The sequence below is a fragment of the Mya arenaria genome, chromosome 5, assembly GCF_026914265.1.
Source record: "Mya arenaria isolate MELC-2E11 chromosome 5, ASM2691426v1".
Taxonomy (NCBI): Eukaryota; Metazoa; Mollusca; class Bivalvia; order Myida; family Myidae; genus Mya; species Mya arenaria.
Window position 1 is genome coordinate 33,711,483 of NC_069126.1, and position 16,662 is coordinate 33,728,144.

The window sequence follows — 16,662 nt, forward strand, 5'->3', positions numbered from 1 at the left end:
GCTGGGTCATTCTATACATTGTGTCATTTGAAAGCAAACACTGAATGCATGAACGATTTGATAGTATTTAGTTATATATATATATATATATATATATATATATATATATATATATATATAATTTATTTTCGTACATTTGTAACAATCTAGACGTCACGCGAACCCATTTATCAAGATATCGCGAATAGCGTGGCTACCATTTTAATTCATAAATGTTCATCCGGTTCCTTACCACTCCCGGACGACGCAGCCGTCTGCCTGCAAATTGACGTCGACCATCGTCCAGTATTGCGACCAAGTAATCAGCCATTTTTAACGATTTAACATGCGCATCATTCGAACAAAATTGAATTTTGTTTTCGTTTAAATAGTTATCATTGCACAAAGCGTTTGTTTAAGTGTGATTTTTATTTGTTAAATTCATTTACTATTTATGAATATTACAATTATGTTTAACGTGTCACATAAAGACAATCAGGAAATAATTAGACTACGTTATGAAAGATTAAGTGCTTCCAACGTGTCAGGTGTTTTTTAAAAAAGGTATTGCTATTAGTAGGCGGATTGTAAAACATTACAGCTACCTAAATTAGCGTTAAATAACTCACAACGCCGCGTATCGCGTTGACTCGATGATTAATAGAAAATGTGCGAAATGTGCAAATAAATGCGTGGTTGATAGTGTTACTTTTGACTATCTCTGGCAAACAACCTCTTTAGGCTCACATTTCGTGTCATTCTAATTGAGCTTCAATAAACTAGTATAACACATATACCATTGAACGTTTCAGGAATTTGATGAGGAGACAAAATGGATCCGAGGGCATATCAAGCGGAGAGAATGTTCTCAATTTATTGAGGACCCCAATCAGGAACAAACACCGAAGTGCGTATATTGGTATAAGCTTTTCTGTCTGAAAGTAGCCATTGCTCAAACACCGCTCAAGATTTTCGAATGAAAACTCGTACAGTACTTGGTGCCAGAGACAATACAAGTATATCAAGGGCCATATATCTGACTATAATACTTGACGGATTATGGCGTGTGTTTGACTAAAACATCTTAATCTGAAATACATTCGACTGCATATGTTGTATATCCAAATGAAATTGGGCTAAGGCCACACTAATTTGATTGTTTATTTCAAGCATGTTTGAAGAAAAAAAAGGAGCGAGCAATTGAGCGAGTTCTTCCTTTTCTGAATGTGTAAGCTAACTTGCGGTAAAAATGTGTCCCGTATTATTTATATTAAGATGATTAAAATAGACCCATTTGAAAACATTCTTAGGGAAAACATAGTAAGCTAAGAATGGATACACCGAACTTCTAGGATATTTATAACATATTTTACACGAAATGTTCATTTATATTCTTAATGAACAATAAGCCTGCTTTTGGGAAAGGTTTGAACAGCTTATCTACCTGATTCACTGCAACTATATTAAGACACTTAGTTGATTGACTTTTTGATACTTAAAAAATCCCTGAAAAGCTAATATGCTTTAACAATAGGATAAAACAATAGGAGATAATATACATTTAATCTTCTTGGTTTCAAGTCGGTTTGAATATCAGTGCAAAGGCAATAGCATGCACGAAGAAAAATGAACAGTATGTTCCAAGCTATATATCTTGGACAGGTAGTTGTTTCATTTAGTCCATATTATGTTTCGAAGGAAAAACAGACATCACAATAGGCTTACGTAACCAATGTTCCTTTCTATACCGATCGCAATTTGTGACCAGCTTTTTGTACAAGATTTTTGTTTTTATAAGTATTTGTTCAAACATTACTTTCAAAAATCAGTTGAGATAAATGATTAAACATATTCATTTGGGATTGAGGCTGTTCTGCATCATAAACGTCAATGGTCAATTCAAGATGTTATTATCATGAATTTTTATAAAAACAGTTGTTTTTAAATAAAAATACTCCGAAAAAGTAAAATCTTTGATAAGAGACTCTTTCTTTTTTCATCTTGACAAACAGTCGATACTTAAATGATAGGCATATTTCTTATTCAATTGCTTTTTAATCTTTTGTTAAAAACGATTGATACCAGTTTTTAATCGGTATCATATATAAAACTCCATGCATGGCTATTTATTAAAAAAAACATACCATAGATACTACGTTGTTCATATATTATTGTTTGAATTACGAGAAAAAGGGGTGGTAAATCCGCGGAACGAACCAACAATTTGGTGAAGCCTTAAGCTATAACTGAAATCTCACAAATGAAGTGCGCCCAATATAACATGAAATGCGGGAATACTTTGTATGCTCTATAATAGGATGACAATATTTAACTCAGCAATACTTTTATAATGGTGGTGTTCTAAAAGCACCCTACTTTAGACTGATCCGACTGGTATTTGCATTATTTTTACACCAAATTATTTTGAACAAACTGTTGTAAGACAAAGCCTGTAGGCTGCTACGTATTTACATGTGTTCAATAATTGTTTCAGAGGAGAGAGGCGGTGCTACTGCGGCTACCTCTATAACGAGCACAGCAATGAGGCTCAGGAGGGTGCCGTAGAGGAAGGGACAAAATGGGACTACATGAAACATTCTCTGCCAAAAATGACAAACGCCTTCGGGGAAATGGAGTTTATCGGCTACGGTGGAAATGTGAGGAAGGTATGTACATTTCATAATAATGACTTATACGAGTCTGTTTTTAACAAAACATATTAAGCTTGGTCATAACTGTTCTAGATATTCAGCATATGGTTTACATGTTTCCAAAGGCCATAAACACATATACACAGATGAACGTATATACATATGCAACATAATAGACAGAACATAAACAATTAATGCATACACATCATATCATTCAGCAAGTTTAACAAACAGAGAATAGAATATTATCAGTATATTATCATACAATTAATAAAGTGAATTTACAATTAACTTTCTAAACTTTCATAGCAATATACTCTCAAGAGAACGTGTCATATGTCTAAATACATCAGGACAGACACCTTATAAGGCCCGTATTATATTTTCATTGAAGTCGATATTAGCATGACTATAATTGTTTTAAATGCTGATTGGTCTAAACCCGAAACATTTATCAAACGGCTAAATGCATTACATTTATTCGCTAAGTAATACACACAATACATTTCATATATATTTATCTTTCCATTATAGGTATCTTTGGTTATGGATATGCTCCATATTAAAATTGCCAGTGAGACCAACATTCGGACTCAAATGTGTTGAGTATCACATAATATCAGTCTTAGAATCGACTCGAGCTTTATGAGCCAAGAACAGTCTAATAAGTTTTGAATTATTTCCATCCAAATAAACCGTGTGTTTTATTGCATTGCAGTATGTTAGGGTAGATGTGGAGACAAAGATGTCGGACATGCTGGAATTAATGATGAAGGTCTGGGGGCTCGATAAGCCAAAGCTTCTCATATCCGTGATAGGGGGCGCTGAAAACTTTAACATGAGCAAACGACTCCGGGACACATTTCGACACGGCCTCTTAACGACCATACTAACTACAGGTTAAAATACTTCGAAGATTTTGATTTTCTTCATTGTCATTATAATTCTAGACTAAAAACTGATATTTGTTTTCATTATTTTTAGTTCTTCAGTTGCTACTGTCTTAAGCTCGAAATATGTTCATATAGGCAATCCAAGCATACTTACATGCTTAAACTTAAGAAAATAATGATTTTATTCAAAATCTAATCGGTTGTTTATTCAAGCCCGCTTGGTGAGGTTTGGCTGCTTTTGAAGCTCTTACCATGCAGCCTAGGAACACATTAATTGAAAAGCAAAATATAATGCAAAACAAACCTTGCTCCAAATCCTATGCAATTCACAAACAGAATTAATGTTTAAGTACATATTTGTGGAGGGTATGTTATAATTATAACTTTGTTTCAAGTGTAAAAAATAGGTTCAAGAATAAGCCAGAATGTATTCTCACCAATTTTGAAATACTGGCGAAATGATAAGCTTTTTCAATTGTCACTGCTAGGTGCCTGGATTGTAGCAGGCGGCACAAACGAAGGAGTGATGAAGCATGTCGGAAAGGCTGTGGAGGCTTCTAGTATAGCATCGATAAACAAAAACCAGGTCATCTCCATTGGAATAGCACCGTGGGGCTGTGTACAGAATAAAGAGGCTCTCATCGATGAAACGGTTACAATGTCGTTCTTCGTGTTTCTATTTTGTCTACAAAATGTTCGCTTTCACACCTCGATATTGTTTCTACCTTTGTATATGATACCAAATTAGCATCGTTAGAATGTGCTTTAAGCTGGTTTTATCAAGCTCAATTTATTTACGTTGTGCTAGCATACATGCGCTGTTGATGAAATCTTCAATCGTTTTAGAGATGCTCACTAAATTAATACTAATTTGCTACACCACGTTCTAAGGTTATACATACACAAAAGTAAGTTTTAATAGATAATCGTGAACAGTTATTGTATCTGATTTCATGTAGATGTCATTGTTGCTCCTTCTGATATACATATATTTTAATTATCTTCTAAAATAACGTAATTTTATTAAGATATAACTGCCAGGGGATTGAATGTGATGCAAAGAGTCCAAAATTTCATGATTTCATGCTCTAGACTTCCAATGAATGGCAAGAGGTTCCGATTCGCAGTAAAGCAACAAGAATTTGTAAACATTCCTTGCGCAAATCCATTCAATTGTTTGCTAATGTTTTTGTTCATTGTGTTTGTATTATCAATTTTACAATTAGACGATACCCTTTATTTATAGAGCAAAGGACTTTGGCCGGCGAAATACTTGATAGGAAAAGGGCAAAGCAAGACAGATAGTTTTCTAGACCCGAATCACTCACATTTCGTCCTCGTCGACAATGCCACACAAAACACGTTCGCTGCTGCTGAGATTCAATTCAGGGAAAATTTCGAGAAGGAAATAGCCAAAAACAATACTGGGACGGGAGAAAGTAAGGCATTATTTACCACCTTTTTCCATCTATTCTGGAATCATGACCGTACCAAAAATTGGAAATTCATATTGAGGTTTGCATCAATTGTGAACTTCCATGCCAAGCTCTTTTTTAATAAAACCCCGAAATGGTTAAATTTAGAAAATTAATGAAAGAATTCGTGAAGGAAATGTTAATATATCAGTAACAAATACAGAACGATGCTTCTTTTTGGGATGGTAAAAAGAAAGGTCATTGGGATTTTTTCTGGTAGTTTGGAAGACTATTGACTGGATTGTATTGAGATGGGCCTGTATTCGAAACCTACAAAAGCCGATAACCTGTTGATTGCTTAGCTTGTGTTAAGCTTGTGTTAATTTTCCACCGCATAAAGGTGTCTTGCCATTCCTTTGTGTGGTTCGCGAAAGTTTTATTCTTGGCTAAATCTCAATATCCGCCCAATTTAAGATGGTTTGGGAAACGGAAAAATGGGCAAGTAATTGCATTTGCTTTTAGTAATCTTCGTTTCTATTTCTTAGTAGGCAGCAGTGACGTATTGTGTAGTGTGTGACGGTTCTTTTTATGTTAGTCTTAAACTGAAAAATAAATTCATAAATTCAGCCAGTTAAGGAAGTCAGTTCTTAAACTAAGATATGTAGCATTGTTGGATCCAGCTACAGTCTTTAAAATTAGAATGTTGGATGAACAAGCCTGGATTAAATTTAGTAAGCCCGGGAAGCATTTCACCTGTGCAGGGCTTGCGGACTTGCTACTTTTGACCACTGAGGCTATGCTACAATTGCATGTATTCATTTGGTAGCGGACCCTTCAAATGGCAATGGTAGGATATGTACTTAATGAACATAGGATTTTCCAGTAGATGCCGTATCGGTGCCTAGCATTCTGCTAGTTCTGGCGGGAGATCTTGGCACGCTAGAAAATGTTCATCAAGCGATAAAAAACAACACACCCATAGTCGTTGTAAAGAGCTCAGGTCGGGCAGCGGATATCCTCGCGTACGCCTACCTTAATGCAAAGGAAGGGGGAATTGAAGCTACAGACCATGCTGGGAAAAAGCACAAAGAGTAATGTTTAAAGTACAGAATTTGACGTTTAGAGTATAAAATACAATGTTTAAAACACAAAAGGTGTAACATAAAGTAAACAAGTGAATGGACAAGATGTAACTTTAAGGTACAAAACGTAAATTGAGCACATAGCATATTGTTGTAAGGTCATAGCATAATGCTTGGATCACAATGCATAATCACGTAACTACATAGAGTACTGTAAAGTAAGCATGTCATATGTGAAAAGCACCTAACATTTTATTTGATTTTTTTTTTCAATTTGATCTATATTATAGTGTGAATGATATGGTTGCATAAGAGTAATTATATGTCTTGACAAATACTAGTAGACAATTTTTTTTCATTTATTCAATTTAGTGCAACTGCACTGAAGTTACTGACTAAATATAACCAAAAGTTTGTATAATTATTATGTATAGAAACTAATAACCAGTTCTACTGTTTATAAGGGTCATTTATTATTTATTGTATAACCAGGACTCGTCAGTACCTTGAGGACTCGGTGCAAATCAAGGTTCGGGAAATGATAGAACACGAGTTCGGCAATAAGGAAACGATGTCACACTTGAAACACATTTGTGATTGCCTCGAGAAAAGCGACTTCATATCTGTGTACGACATAGAAGGGAAAGGCGGGGTGAAGGGTATTGAAGCTACTATTCTTCAGGCTCTATTAAAAGGTACATTTCGTAAAGTCCATTACACCTGACAGCAGAATAAGACTTGATTAAATTTTATTTTCGTGATTATTCTTTCTTGCTTCTAGTTTCCTCTTATTACCTAGTGTTTATTAAAAGGGACAACAATATTTTAATAAAGCCATGTCTTACTAGTGTTGTTTCAAATTAAAATATTATCCTTCAATTGTACTAAAATGAACTATGCCATAAGTGTTAAAGGCGCACTTCAATATTTACTCGGCATTTATTCCATATGCTTATATTTCTTAATGTTTTCCCACTTTTTCTAAATATTGTTTACGTTTTATTTCCAACTGTATTTAGCTATATTGACAACCATATGTTTTTAGTTATTGTTCCCATTATATCTAGCAATGTTCAAACTAATTATATTGGTTTAGAAGCAGTTATCGACATTTTTACAAGTGTTAATTAAATTATTCATACGTGTTTAAATTCATATTTAATTTGTTCACATTTAAGATAATTGCAGCTCAATTCGCTATCGTTGATAAATTTTCACATGTGTAATGTCACACATAGAATATCTAATAGGGGCGCCAAGAGGGTACTTACACCGTTCTGATTTGCAGTGTTTTCTTATCTGTTTACTTACTTTTACTTATCTGTTAAACTAAATATAAGGTTATAATAAGAAAGTAATGTAATTTATTTTTAAACACTTACAAAACAAACAAATCCTACCATTTCGAATCAATATTTCTTTAAAGTCAAAATATTTGATATCATTTCTGATAAAACATGTGCTTGTATTTAAGTAAATATGGGGGTGAAACTAGCACGGCAATACTGTCCGTAAATATGTACACAATATGCATCGTTAGTAATATTGATATTAGGATTACCTTGTAGATTTTATTTAATATGCAAATTAGGTTCGAACGCATGCGTAATTCTGTGCGCGTGACGACCCTCACGTTCGAGTTGGTGTACAAAATGAAAAATAAACATGAACATAAAATAATAATAAATATAACTTACGTGTCTCGGTATGAATTTCAGCTTTTAATTGCCTAGAAACTGTAGAATTTAATTGCAGTAACTTTTTAAGATGATCTGAAGAAAGAACACAAAAAAGCAATTTGTCGGACCGCTTTCGGTCGGAACAACTTAACAGCCAGTAGTTCTGGCTTTATTTACCCGATATTGCTGGCTTTATTTCACACTATTTCTAGGGATATTTTCTGGCAATTTGCGATAATTTTTACCTATTTGTTTTACTACATTGTATTTCAAGCCTTATTTCCCACTGTTTCTGGCTGTATTTCCCGCCCAATTTAGCAATACATGGGATTATTTTGACGATCTTTTGCCAACTATTTTAAGTTTTTCTCCACTATCTAGCCAACAAGTACCAAGTGATGGACCAGTTAAGGCTAGCCCTGGCCTGGAACAGAATTGATGTGGCAAAAAGCGTCATCCTCATCGATGACCATAAATTGCCGGTAAGGCTGACACTCCTGGCCTTACGTAATAATATTTAAAGGGTACAATAACGAAGAATGTATCAAGACATTGCGTAACGATGACAAAAGAATCAGTCCTTTCATCAGAACAGCTATGTGATGCATGAAAATAGTCTTATTAAAGATTAAAAAATACAGTGTTGTTCTAATGTTCTTTAAAACCTTTACATTAGCAAATATTTGTTTTGATTTACTTTATTTCTGATTTACATTTAAATGCCTTTGTATCTGAGATACATTAAAAGGGCCTTTATTACTGAGATAAAATGAAAAGGCCTTTGTATCAGACATGTATTGAAAAGTCTTTTTTTATATCTGACATATATTGCAATGTCTTTGTATCTGACATGCATTGAAAAGGCCTTTGTATCTGATATAGATTAAAAAGCCTTTGTATCTCATACATTACAGACAAAGAAACTGGATGGTGTTACGTTCTCAGCCATACTACTGAACCGGATCGACTTTATCAATCTTTTTCTCGACCACGGTGTAAACCTAAAAGAGTTCCTTACAAAGAGAAGGCTTTTAATGCTGTACAACAAGGTACTTTTAATGTAAACAGGCTCATTTAGGAAGTTGGTGTTTTCCCCCATTAAAAAGGAATTCGCACTGCAAACAACCATTGTTTGCTGTGATATGCATTATCCCTGCATGCGACGTGTTGCAAATCTTAAGTTTAAGTCGTGTGCGGCCTGCGTGCTTAAGGGCAAATGTTATTGCATATCATTTGCATTATTTGGCATGTCGCGGTCATTTAAGGGTTTTTAGATATTAGAAGTTCAGTATTAGCCGATCGGTGGGTTGTCTAGCGATGTCTTTGATTTGATCACAATATGTCTGATGAAGTGTGTTTTGCGAAGGGTAAAGGACTGATGAAAGGTTAAATAAAAGTTTATTTTTAAAGCAAGATTAATAAGCCTCACGTTTGTTCCTTACGTATTCAGCAAATGCAAAGCTTTTGGAAAAATTTGTGTACAACAGAATATTTACCTCGTCTATATTTTGAAGTGAAACGTCGAGGTAAAATCCTAATTCTAGTTATTTTTTTGACATTCGTACATTAATGACAAAACCCATAATTCTGGCTTTAATGACTGTTGAGTTATTACCTGTATTAGTTGCTAGGGTCAAAGCTCATTTGTAAATATTATGTTGCATATTGGATGTGTTCTTAAAAAGTTAAAAATGATCATAGTTTTGTATCATCGTCGTGCATATGAAATAATCAATATATCTACTAAGTCTTCTATAGAAAACTGTCGAAAATGACCCCATTTGTACACACTTATTTTGAAACCATTGAAAAAAAGATATGCTATTTCGTTTCGGTTGATTTTGGGGTTTTTTCTAACTGAAAAATAACTGTGTTCACTGGTCGGATTAAACCGATATATCTACAGATCAGAAAGTAATCTTGAAAAAACTTCAAACGTATTATTTATTATCGAATTATTTTTAATATTGATCAAACATCAGTGTATTTTATTTGTTTCAGATTCCGTCCAACTGTTTACTGCGAACCATGCTGGAGAGCTCAAAGAAAGCTGATGTAAACTTTTATGTATTCTGACATGCTAATGTGTCTCTTTCTGCATGCTGTTGATGAGTTTACTATTTCTTTAAAGACACAAGTTCCAGATAATTGCTATAAGCTATGTGTCATCGTCGGCGCCATTGTTGATGACGGCATCTTGTAAAACTTATTAAATAGGCGGTTCAGGATTAAAAGGGTCAGACATCGAAACGTTAATTTCACTTGAATTTTTAACAAAATGCATGAATGAAAGATAAAACATCCTTATCAGTTTAAAAAAAGCGCTATTGGTGACTTTCATTTAAAGATATGGCTGAAAAATGCTGTAAAATAATAAACTTCTGTATAAATGAGCATTTGCAGGTTTGTTAACAAAAGTGATATAACAAAATAGTCTAAACAATTTGTTGCTTTTAAAATCGTTTGGAACATAAAATCCGTGAACGAGTCTCTTCCAAGATTTAACTCGAATCGTATTTTATTCAGAAAAATGCTGAATTTTCACTGAAGGACGTAGGAATGCTGATTCGAGACCTATTGGGAGAGACGTTTCACCCTAAGGTGCTCGGTCTTGATTATGTCTTGGACAAAATGAAGCCAACGCAAGGTAATCGAGTGTCGCTATTTGCTATTATAGGCTACGACGGACCATTCAGCCGATGCTGTTGCCACACAGTAATTAATGAAGAGTGATGATAACATAAAAGCATACTATAGTAAAGTCCATATTTATGCGAAAAGCTACAGAAACAAGTTCAGTAGCAAAAAGTTTAAACATAACATTTTATCGGAGGGATGAAGGTATGAACCACACGTGTACGTGGAATAAATTCATTAACGCTTAATGTAAGTGAAATTTAGCATCTTCTTTTTGTAGCAAATCATAAATTGGTAGCATTATTGTTTGAACATATTTTCATTATCACATGGCAACAAGTTGTTAAAATTATGCATATACTCGTATAATGCCCGGGTATACATTTTATGCGTTTTAAAAGACTCATTTTTCCAAAAGACAAATTAATTTACATGTGAAGTCTTCATTAGCGGTTATAGACGAGCGCACAGCCGGCGTGCACCCCTATCTCAAAGTGTTATAATTTATTTTTTCATGTTAATAACCAATTACAAAATGCACCATAATGCACTATTTCACACCTAAACGATTAAATCTTTTGTTGAAATGACTCATTGAAACCATGTTTTCTTCATATTCTTTGAGAGGGCGTATTTGTTTAGATGCGCTCTAAAAGTGGAATTTCTCTTAAGCCAAATCCTTAAACCCTCTCTGAATTATGCGCTTAAGATTGCCGACAGATTATGTGACAATTCCAAACAAACATATTTGTTTTATCGTATTTGACACTAACGGTCCCTGGATCTCGAAGGTACCTATTTTAAGGGCAGTACTTCAAAACATTGAAGTCGAGACAAGATATTTTGTTGTCAGAAAGTTATTTAGAAACCCAAAATACATGTTAAGTGGAAGCAAAATTTAATTAAGCGTAAAAAATTGATTGCTTATAATTAAGCCCATTTGGTGTTAAAGAGCACACCTCTGTTTTTGCTAGTCATATTCCGGTTTCAAATTGTTTGTATACTAAATTGATTGTTTTTGTTTTATTTACAACTAATTCTTTATATTATTGGAGAACATGGATTTGCAAACACTTGTATCGGGAAAGCAAAACACACTGTTGAAAATTGCCGAAACATTCCAACAGTAAAACTTCTGTTGCGTACTGATTGTGTTTTATAGGCATAATTCGTACTCATACGCATTTCATTCGTATGAAAAGTATTCAAGACATATTGTTATTTTTTAATTTAATAAGCAGCTTTAAATTTACATTTAAATCGGAAGCATTAACGAGACCTTATGCACCATCCGTCATACAAAATCATTTAACAAAGTGTCGGTTAAAAGCCCCTACTAGCTCACAGATAAAGGGACACCTGACTTCGAGAAAGGACACTTGATTTCAACAGGTTGTGTTCCTGCGGGATCCGCATAAAACATAATTAATATCGACAGGCTGTATAACAGGCTGAAATAAAGTGAATAGGGTCACCAACGTTGAAATCCGCATTATTGTTTTAAAAGCATTTACTCCCAAATTTCATAACTCAATAAGTAAAACTGCCCCCAAAATACTTTTTTATCGTTTTACCAAATATTTAATGATTGGCATTTCCTTTTTCCATTACAGGGATAGACATTACGCGACACCAAATACTCAGTTTAGGCGTATTTTTAGTTTAAACAGGGTATTGATAAAAGTTGAACAATTAAAATCCAATGCCTGCTATGTTTTCGTCGATTTAGTCTGATGAAAATTCTGATTTAAGTTTAACATGCATATTAACGAATATAGGATGAATATTGATACACGGTTTACACGGGATATGATTAAGATATAATGACAAGCTATTCTTGGAGATGCACGGTACGGATGATCCATCTGAAATTATTCAAAAGAAGGTAATTTTATGTAAAGATGGTAACCAAGGCAACCTTATGCACCAGTTTAGACTTAAAATAAACACAATGTTCTGAAGGAAGTCCTCAATCCCCATATCATATTTAGAGCCTATTTGTTTTGCTTCCTGAGCGAGTGATGTACGTACGAAGTGCGCACTCTCTAACTTCAAATCCTTGGTCCAGCCCTGCATTTTAATAATATATTTTAAAAGCATCAATGTACTTCTTTCATTATTTTCCAGAAGAAGATTATATGTCCTGTCAATTTGAACAGCCTTTTCTGGAACTGTTTGTCTGGTCGATACTGATGATGTATCAAGACATGGCAAAACTGTGCTGGGCTGAAGGGAAAGTAAGATATTTCGGGTTTATACGCATTTTGGCGTCTATAATCAACATGTGAGAAGCAGACAAAAGGCTAGGTCCGACTTATTCCCATTTGTACCCAGTTATTTTGAAATCTTTGACAATGACAGTTTCGGTTGTTGCAAATTTTAAAGGGCATTTAAACACATTTTTCCTGACCAACACTTTTCAACTCTATCATCAGACTATAATGAATTTATTTTGCATTTTAAGAGCTAATGCACATAAATTAGATTTGTTTGATGCATATAGATATGCAAACAGATTGAAGGTTGTTTGATGCACATAAATTGCTAGTTATTTGTACCATGCAGACCAAATGATTTCTTGTCAGTACCCTCATTTTAGTGCAAAGTCGTAGTATGCACATCCTTCGATTGAAACTAATTCAATGTATACAATTCAATTGAAACATTTCAATGCATACACTTTAATAATAGAAAGTTATTTAATATCGAACAATCGAACTGAAAGTTGTCTGATTTACATTTTAATTGAAAGTTATTTATTTCACACTTTTTGAAAATTGTTTAATGTACACAAATTAAGAGTAGATGTTTTGTACTCATAATTGAAACTTGCTTTTTGAACAAAAAATTAAACGTTCTCTTTTATTTACGTATTACAGGATCCCATAGCTACGGCTCTGGTTGGTAACAACCTGCTCAAGACCATGTTAAGGAAAACAGATGACAAGGAGCTCGTCAAGAGAATACAGGCATTCATAACGTAAGAGTATTTCAGAATTTGGAATACATATGAAATTCCGTTTAGTTGTTCTCATGGTGTTAAGCAATGGTACATATAAGTGTTAGTTGAAAAAAAATAGTGTGGTTTGAATTTTTCTTTAACCTTTTATTGTCAGTGTTGCTTTTGTTGTCACCATAAGACCATGTAAAATCCATTCTTAATTTAGTGTTATTGGACAGTTAAAGGCCATAAGTCTTTATTTTTTTGTTTTTATTTGTCGAGTCAGGTAGGTTTTAAAATAATTTTTCACAATTACAATTCACATATTTATTTTACAAAAGAAGACAGAAAAAAGTGTTTGAATTACTGTTTGCAATATTCTCTATATGGGGCTTACATATTTGTTTTTTTTTTCAAGTTTGTTACCAGGTCAGGGGCATTCCCTTCTGAACACTTACAAATAAAATGTTAAACGCACAATATATACAAACAAAGTGATATTTCATCATTTTCGATACACAACGATATAGTCTGATCAAAAACATAGTTATCATCCTTAGAGCTGGTGATGTTCATGTTTCTTTATGAATTCAAATGAATTGTATAATTGACATTAGCATATACAGGTGGTAGGGTATTTCTTTCTGTGGAAAAGTGCTAAGAGTTTCGATTAGACATTGTAGTAGAAATACGTTCAACGTGTGTAAAATACAATGAAAACATGCATCAAACAGAAATGAATTATATTTTAAACAACTCGATTTCAATTAAACTACTCCTCAAGCGTTTCTTAAGTTTTATTTATCAATTCTGGCTTACCCGTTGATTTCAGTGAATGGTCAGATTTAGCTACCGGAGTATTGTCGGATTGTCACTCAACAGACGAAGACTTTACCCAGGCCTTGTTGGTACGGGAGCAAAGCAAATGGGGCAAAACATCGTGTATGTTGATGGCTGTGCAGGCAGAAAACAAGGACTTTATATCGCAAAACGCATGCCAGTCTCTGCTAAACAGGATATGGAATGGCAGACTTGTTCAGGACATATCGAGATGGAGGGTAGGACACTTATATACATGACTTGCTTTTCTAATAATAATAATAATAATATAAACTCCTGTTGTTCTCATTTTCATTGGGATATCAAGCTTTTAACACAAAAAAACAACAACAAAAATAAAATTAAACAACTCGAAAAATGTTTTCATAAATGTAGTATAACTACTTTAAAATTAGGTCACAGTAGATAATCAGGGGATGATTTTCGTAGGACTGGTGGACGCGCTGCTTTTTGGCATGTACGAACGCACTTTTCAACAGTAAAATTTAGTGTCTAAAGATTATTAAACCTCTCTGTTGAAGCGGAAGATAATTGTTTCTTGTGTTATATCTTACCTCCTACATAATGATATCCAATTAATTAAGAGCGTTAACAATTGATCAATGTGTACATATTATACAGCCTTAGTAAATTTGATAACCCCGTAAAAATCTCAGCGAATTGCAAATGAGACTGTCTCTTAACATAAAGATGATATGTCCATATTACTCCCTAACATTTGAAAAAGTGGCGAAAACATAGTAACACTAAACAATAAATAAAAGAAGTCCATATATAAATAGGACAGCATGAGTTTTGTTACCAGGATATTGATTTATCAAAAAAGTTAAATAAAATGTGATATGGCCAAAACACATTTCTAAAATCAAACCTGACTATTTTGTTATTTATAAGCAATGAAAATAAGATATTGTAAAACAAAAATTAATAACAAATTATAGTATAAAAATCATCTGAACTATTCGACCTACTTGAACAGGCAGTAACATTAGTCCTCAGTCAGAATTGATAGTGAAAGTTTTATCCATGTGTCAAATGTCTTGGAAATACAATGGTTAGTCGGTGATATATAATCATTAGACTTTTAGAAGCTGGTGGTATATGGGTTATACTTCGCCCTTGTAACAAATATGAAGCGACTGGGGGGATTAACCTTATACTAACGATATAACTAATAATATGTGTCTTCCCATCACACAAGCGGTTTTGGTTCCTAACTTTCTCATGGTCTCTCAAACATTGACATGGTTTCTACAAAGACAACATAATAAAACCAAGAATATAATTAAGATCGGGACTTTAAAATAATAAAGGTCTTATAACCGGTGTAACTATCGGTCGTAATTAAGATGAGGCATACGAATGCAAGTATATTACGTATAGATGTGTTTCTCTCCCTTTTTTAAGCTCCTGTTGTGCTTGATTTGCCCATTCTTGATTTGTGTTCTGCTGGACTTCACCAAACCTGATACCTGTGCTCATCAGTCAACATACACAAAGGGTGACAACAAAAACAGAGATTCCAACCAAGATTCTCACAACAATCAAGATTATCACAACAACAAGATAAAGATACAGAAAACGCGCCAGCTTATGGCTACAAGAGGAAGCGAGCTATCAGTGTATGTGTTGTTTGTGTTCAGTTCGACTGTAAAATTTCAATCATGAGGGAAGCTGATGAAATTGCCAAGTCTACATGGTTCAATGTCTAGCGTGCGAATAACTTTGTAATTTATTTATACTATTGATATTGTACAGTGATAAGAAGGTCTGTGTTAAACTGTTAACTGTATCGATGACGGGATGTTAACCGAAAATAAAGAAAAGACTCCAACGTGATACAAACCTACTCAAAGGTTAATTTAGTAACAGACTGTTTCGAGAATTAGAAATACAAACTATAAAAGTTAAAAATGGTTTCATAAATGGCATGCCACATAATTTGTGGTCAATTTTAATAATAGCCCTGTATTTGATGTTTATAATGTTCCTCTAATATAAGGTCGCCAACATACATTTTGAATATAACTGAAATGCATGTTGTCTCATTCATCATTTCAGTTTCGATAAGTTCTACTACTTTTTCACAGCTCCTGTCATCATCTTTTTGTATAATTTGGTAAGTTCTGCTACTATGTTTTAGCACCCCTTTCACCATCTGTGTGTGTACAAAAGGTATTTCCTACCATTCATTTTCTATACCCCTTTCATCATATTTGTGTTAGATGTGGTATTTACAACTCAACGATCATTTTACTATTTTGTGTACACTATTGTATAACCTTTTATTATTTTTTAACGCCCATATTACCATCTTTGTGTACAATGTTGTATATATACTGTCATTACTTTTTAACGCCCATTACACAATCTTTGTGTACAATGTGGTATCATACCATTTTTTTTCAACGTCCTGTTTACCATCTATGTGTCCGATTTTGTATTACCTAATATCACTTTCCACATCCGACTTTGTATTATTTAATTTTACTTTTCAAATCCCTATTCCACCATATTTGTGTAAAATGAGATCTTTTCAAACACC

The 16,662-nt window shown here is 33.7% G+C and overlaps 1 protein-coding gene across 5 annotated transcripts in view; it reads left to right on the top strand.

The window, feature by feature from the left end:
- LOC128234741 (transient receptor potential cation channel subfamily M member-like 2) overlaps positions 1 to 16,662 on the top strand; it is a 37,159-nt gene that overhangs the window by 3,879 nt on the left and 16,618 nt on the right. For 3 of the 5 annotated variants that reach the window (XR_008261026.1, XM_052949198.1, XM_052949197.1), the window contains 16 exons: positions 792 to 886; positions 2,474 to 2,645; positions 3,349 to 3,529; positions 4,012 to 4,175; positions 4,770 to 4,962; positions 5,822 to 6,029; positions 6,513 to 6,715; positions 8,081 to 8,181; positions 8,614 to 8,748; positions 9,701 to 9,754; positions 10,226 to 10,346; positions 12,464 to 12,573; positions 13,216 to 13,316; positions 14,110 to 14,335; positions 15,525 to 15,739; positions 16,179 to 16,236. Coding sequence is in view for 4 of the 5 variants with exons in the window: in XM_052949198.1 (XP_052805158.1) it covers positions 792 to 886; positions 2,474 to 2,645; positions 3,349 to 3,529; positions 4,012 to 4,175; positions 4,770 to 4,962; positions 5,822 to 6,029; positions 6,513 to 6,715; positions 8,081 to 8,181; positions 8,614 to 8,748; positions 9,701 to 9,754; positions 10,226 to 10,346; positions 12,464 to 12,573; positions 13,216 to 13,316; positions 14,110 to 14,335; positions 15,525 to 15,739; positions 16,179 to 16,236 (2,337 nt within the window). In the remaining variant the exon portion in view is untranslated. The remainder of the gene's footprint in view (positions 1 to 791; positions 887 to 2,473; positions 2,646 to 3,348; positions 3,530 to 4,011; positions 4,176 to 4,769; positions 4,963 to 5,821; positions 6,030 to 6,512; positions 6,716 to 8,080; positions 8,182 to 8,613; positions 8,749 to 9,700; positions 9,755 to 10,225; positions 10,347 to 12,463; positions 12,574 to 13,215; positions 13,317 to 14,109; positions 14,336 to 15,524; positions 15,740 to 16,178; positions 16,237 to 16,662) is intronic. The other 2 variants (XM_052949199.1, XM_052949200.1) reach the window with 2 other exon arrangements.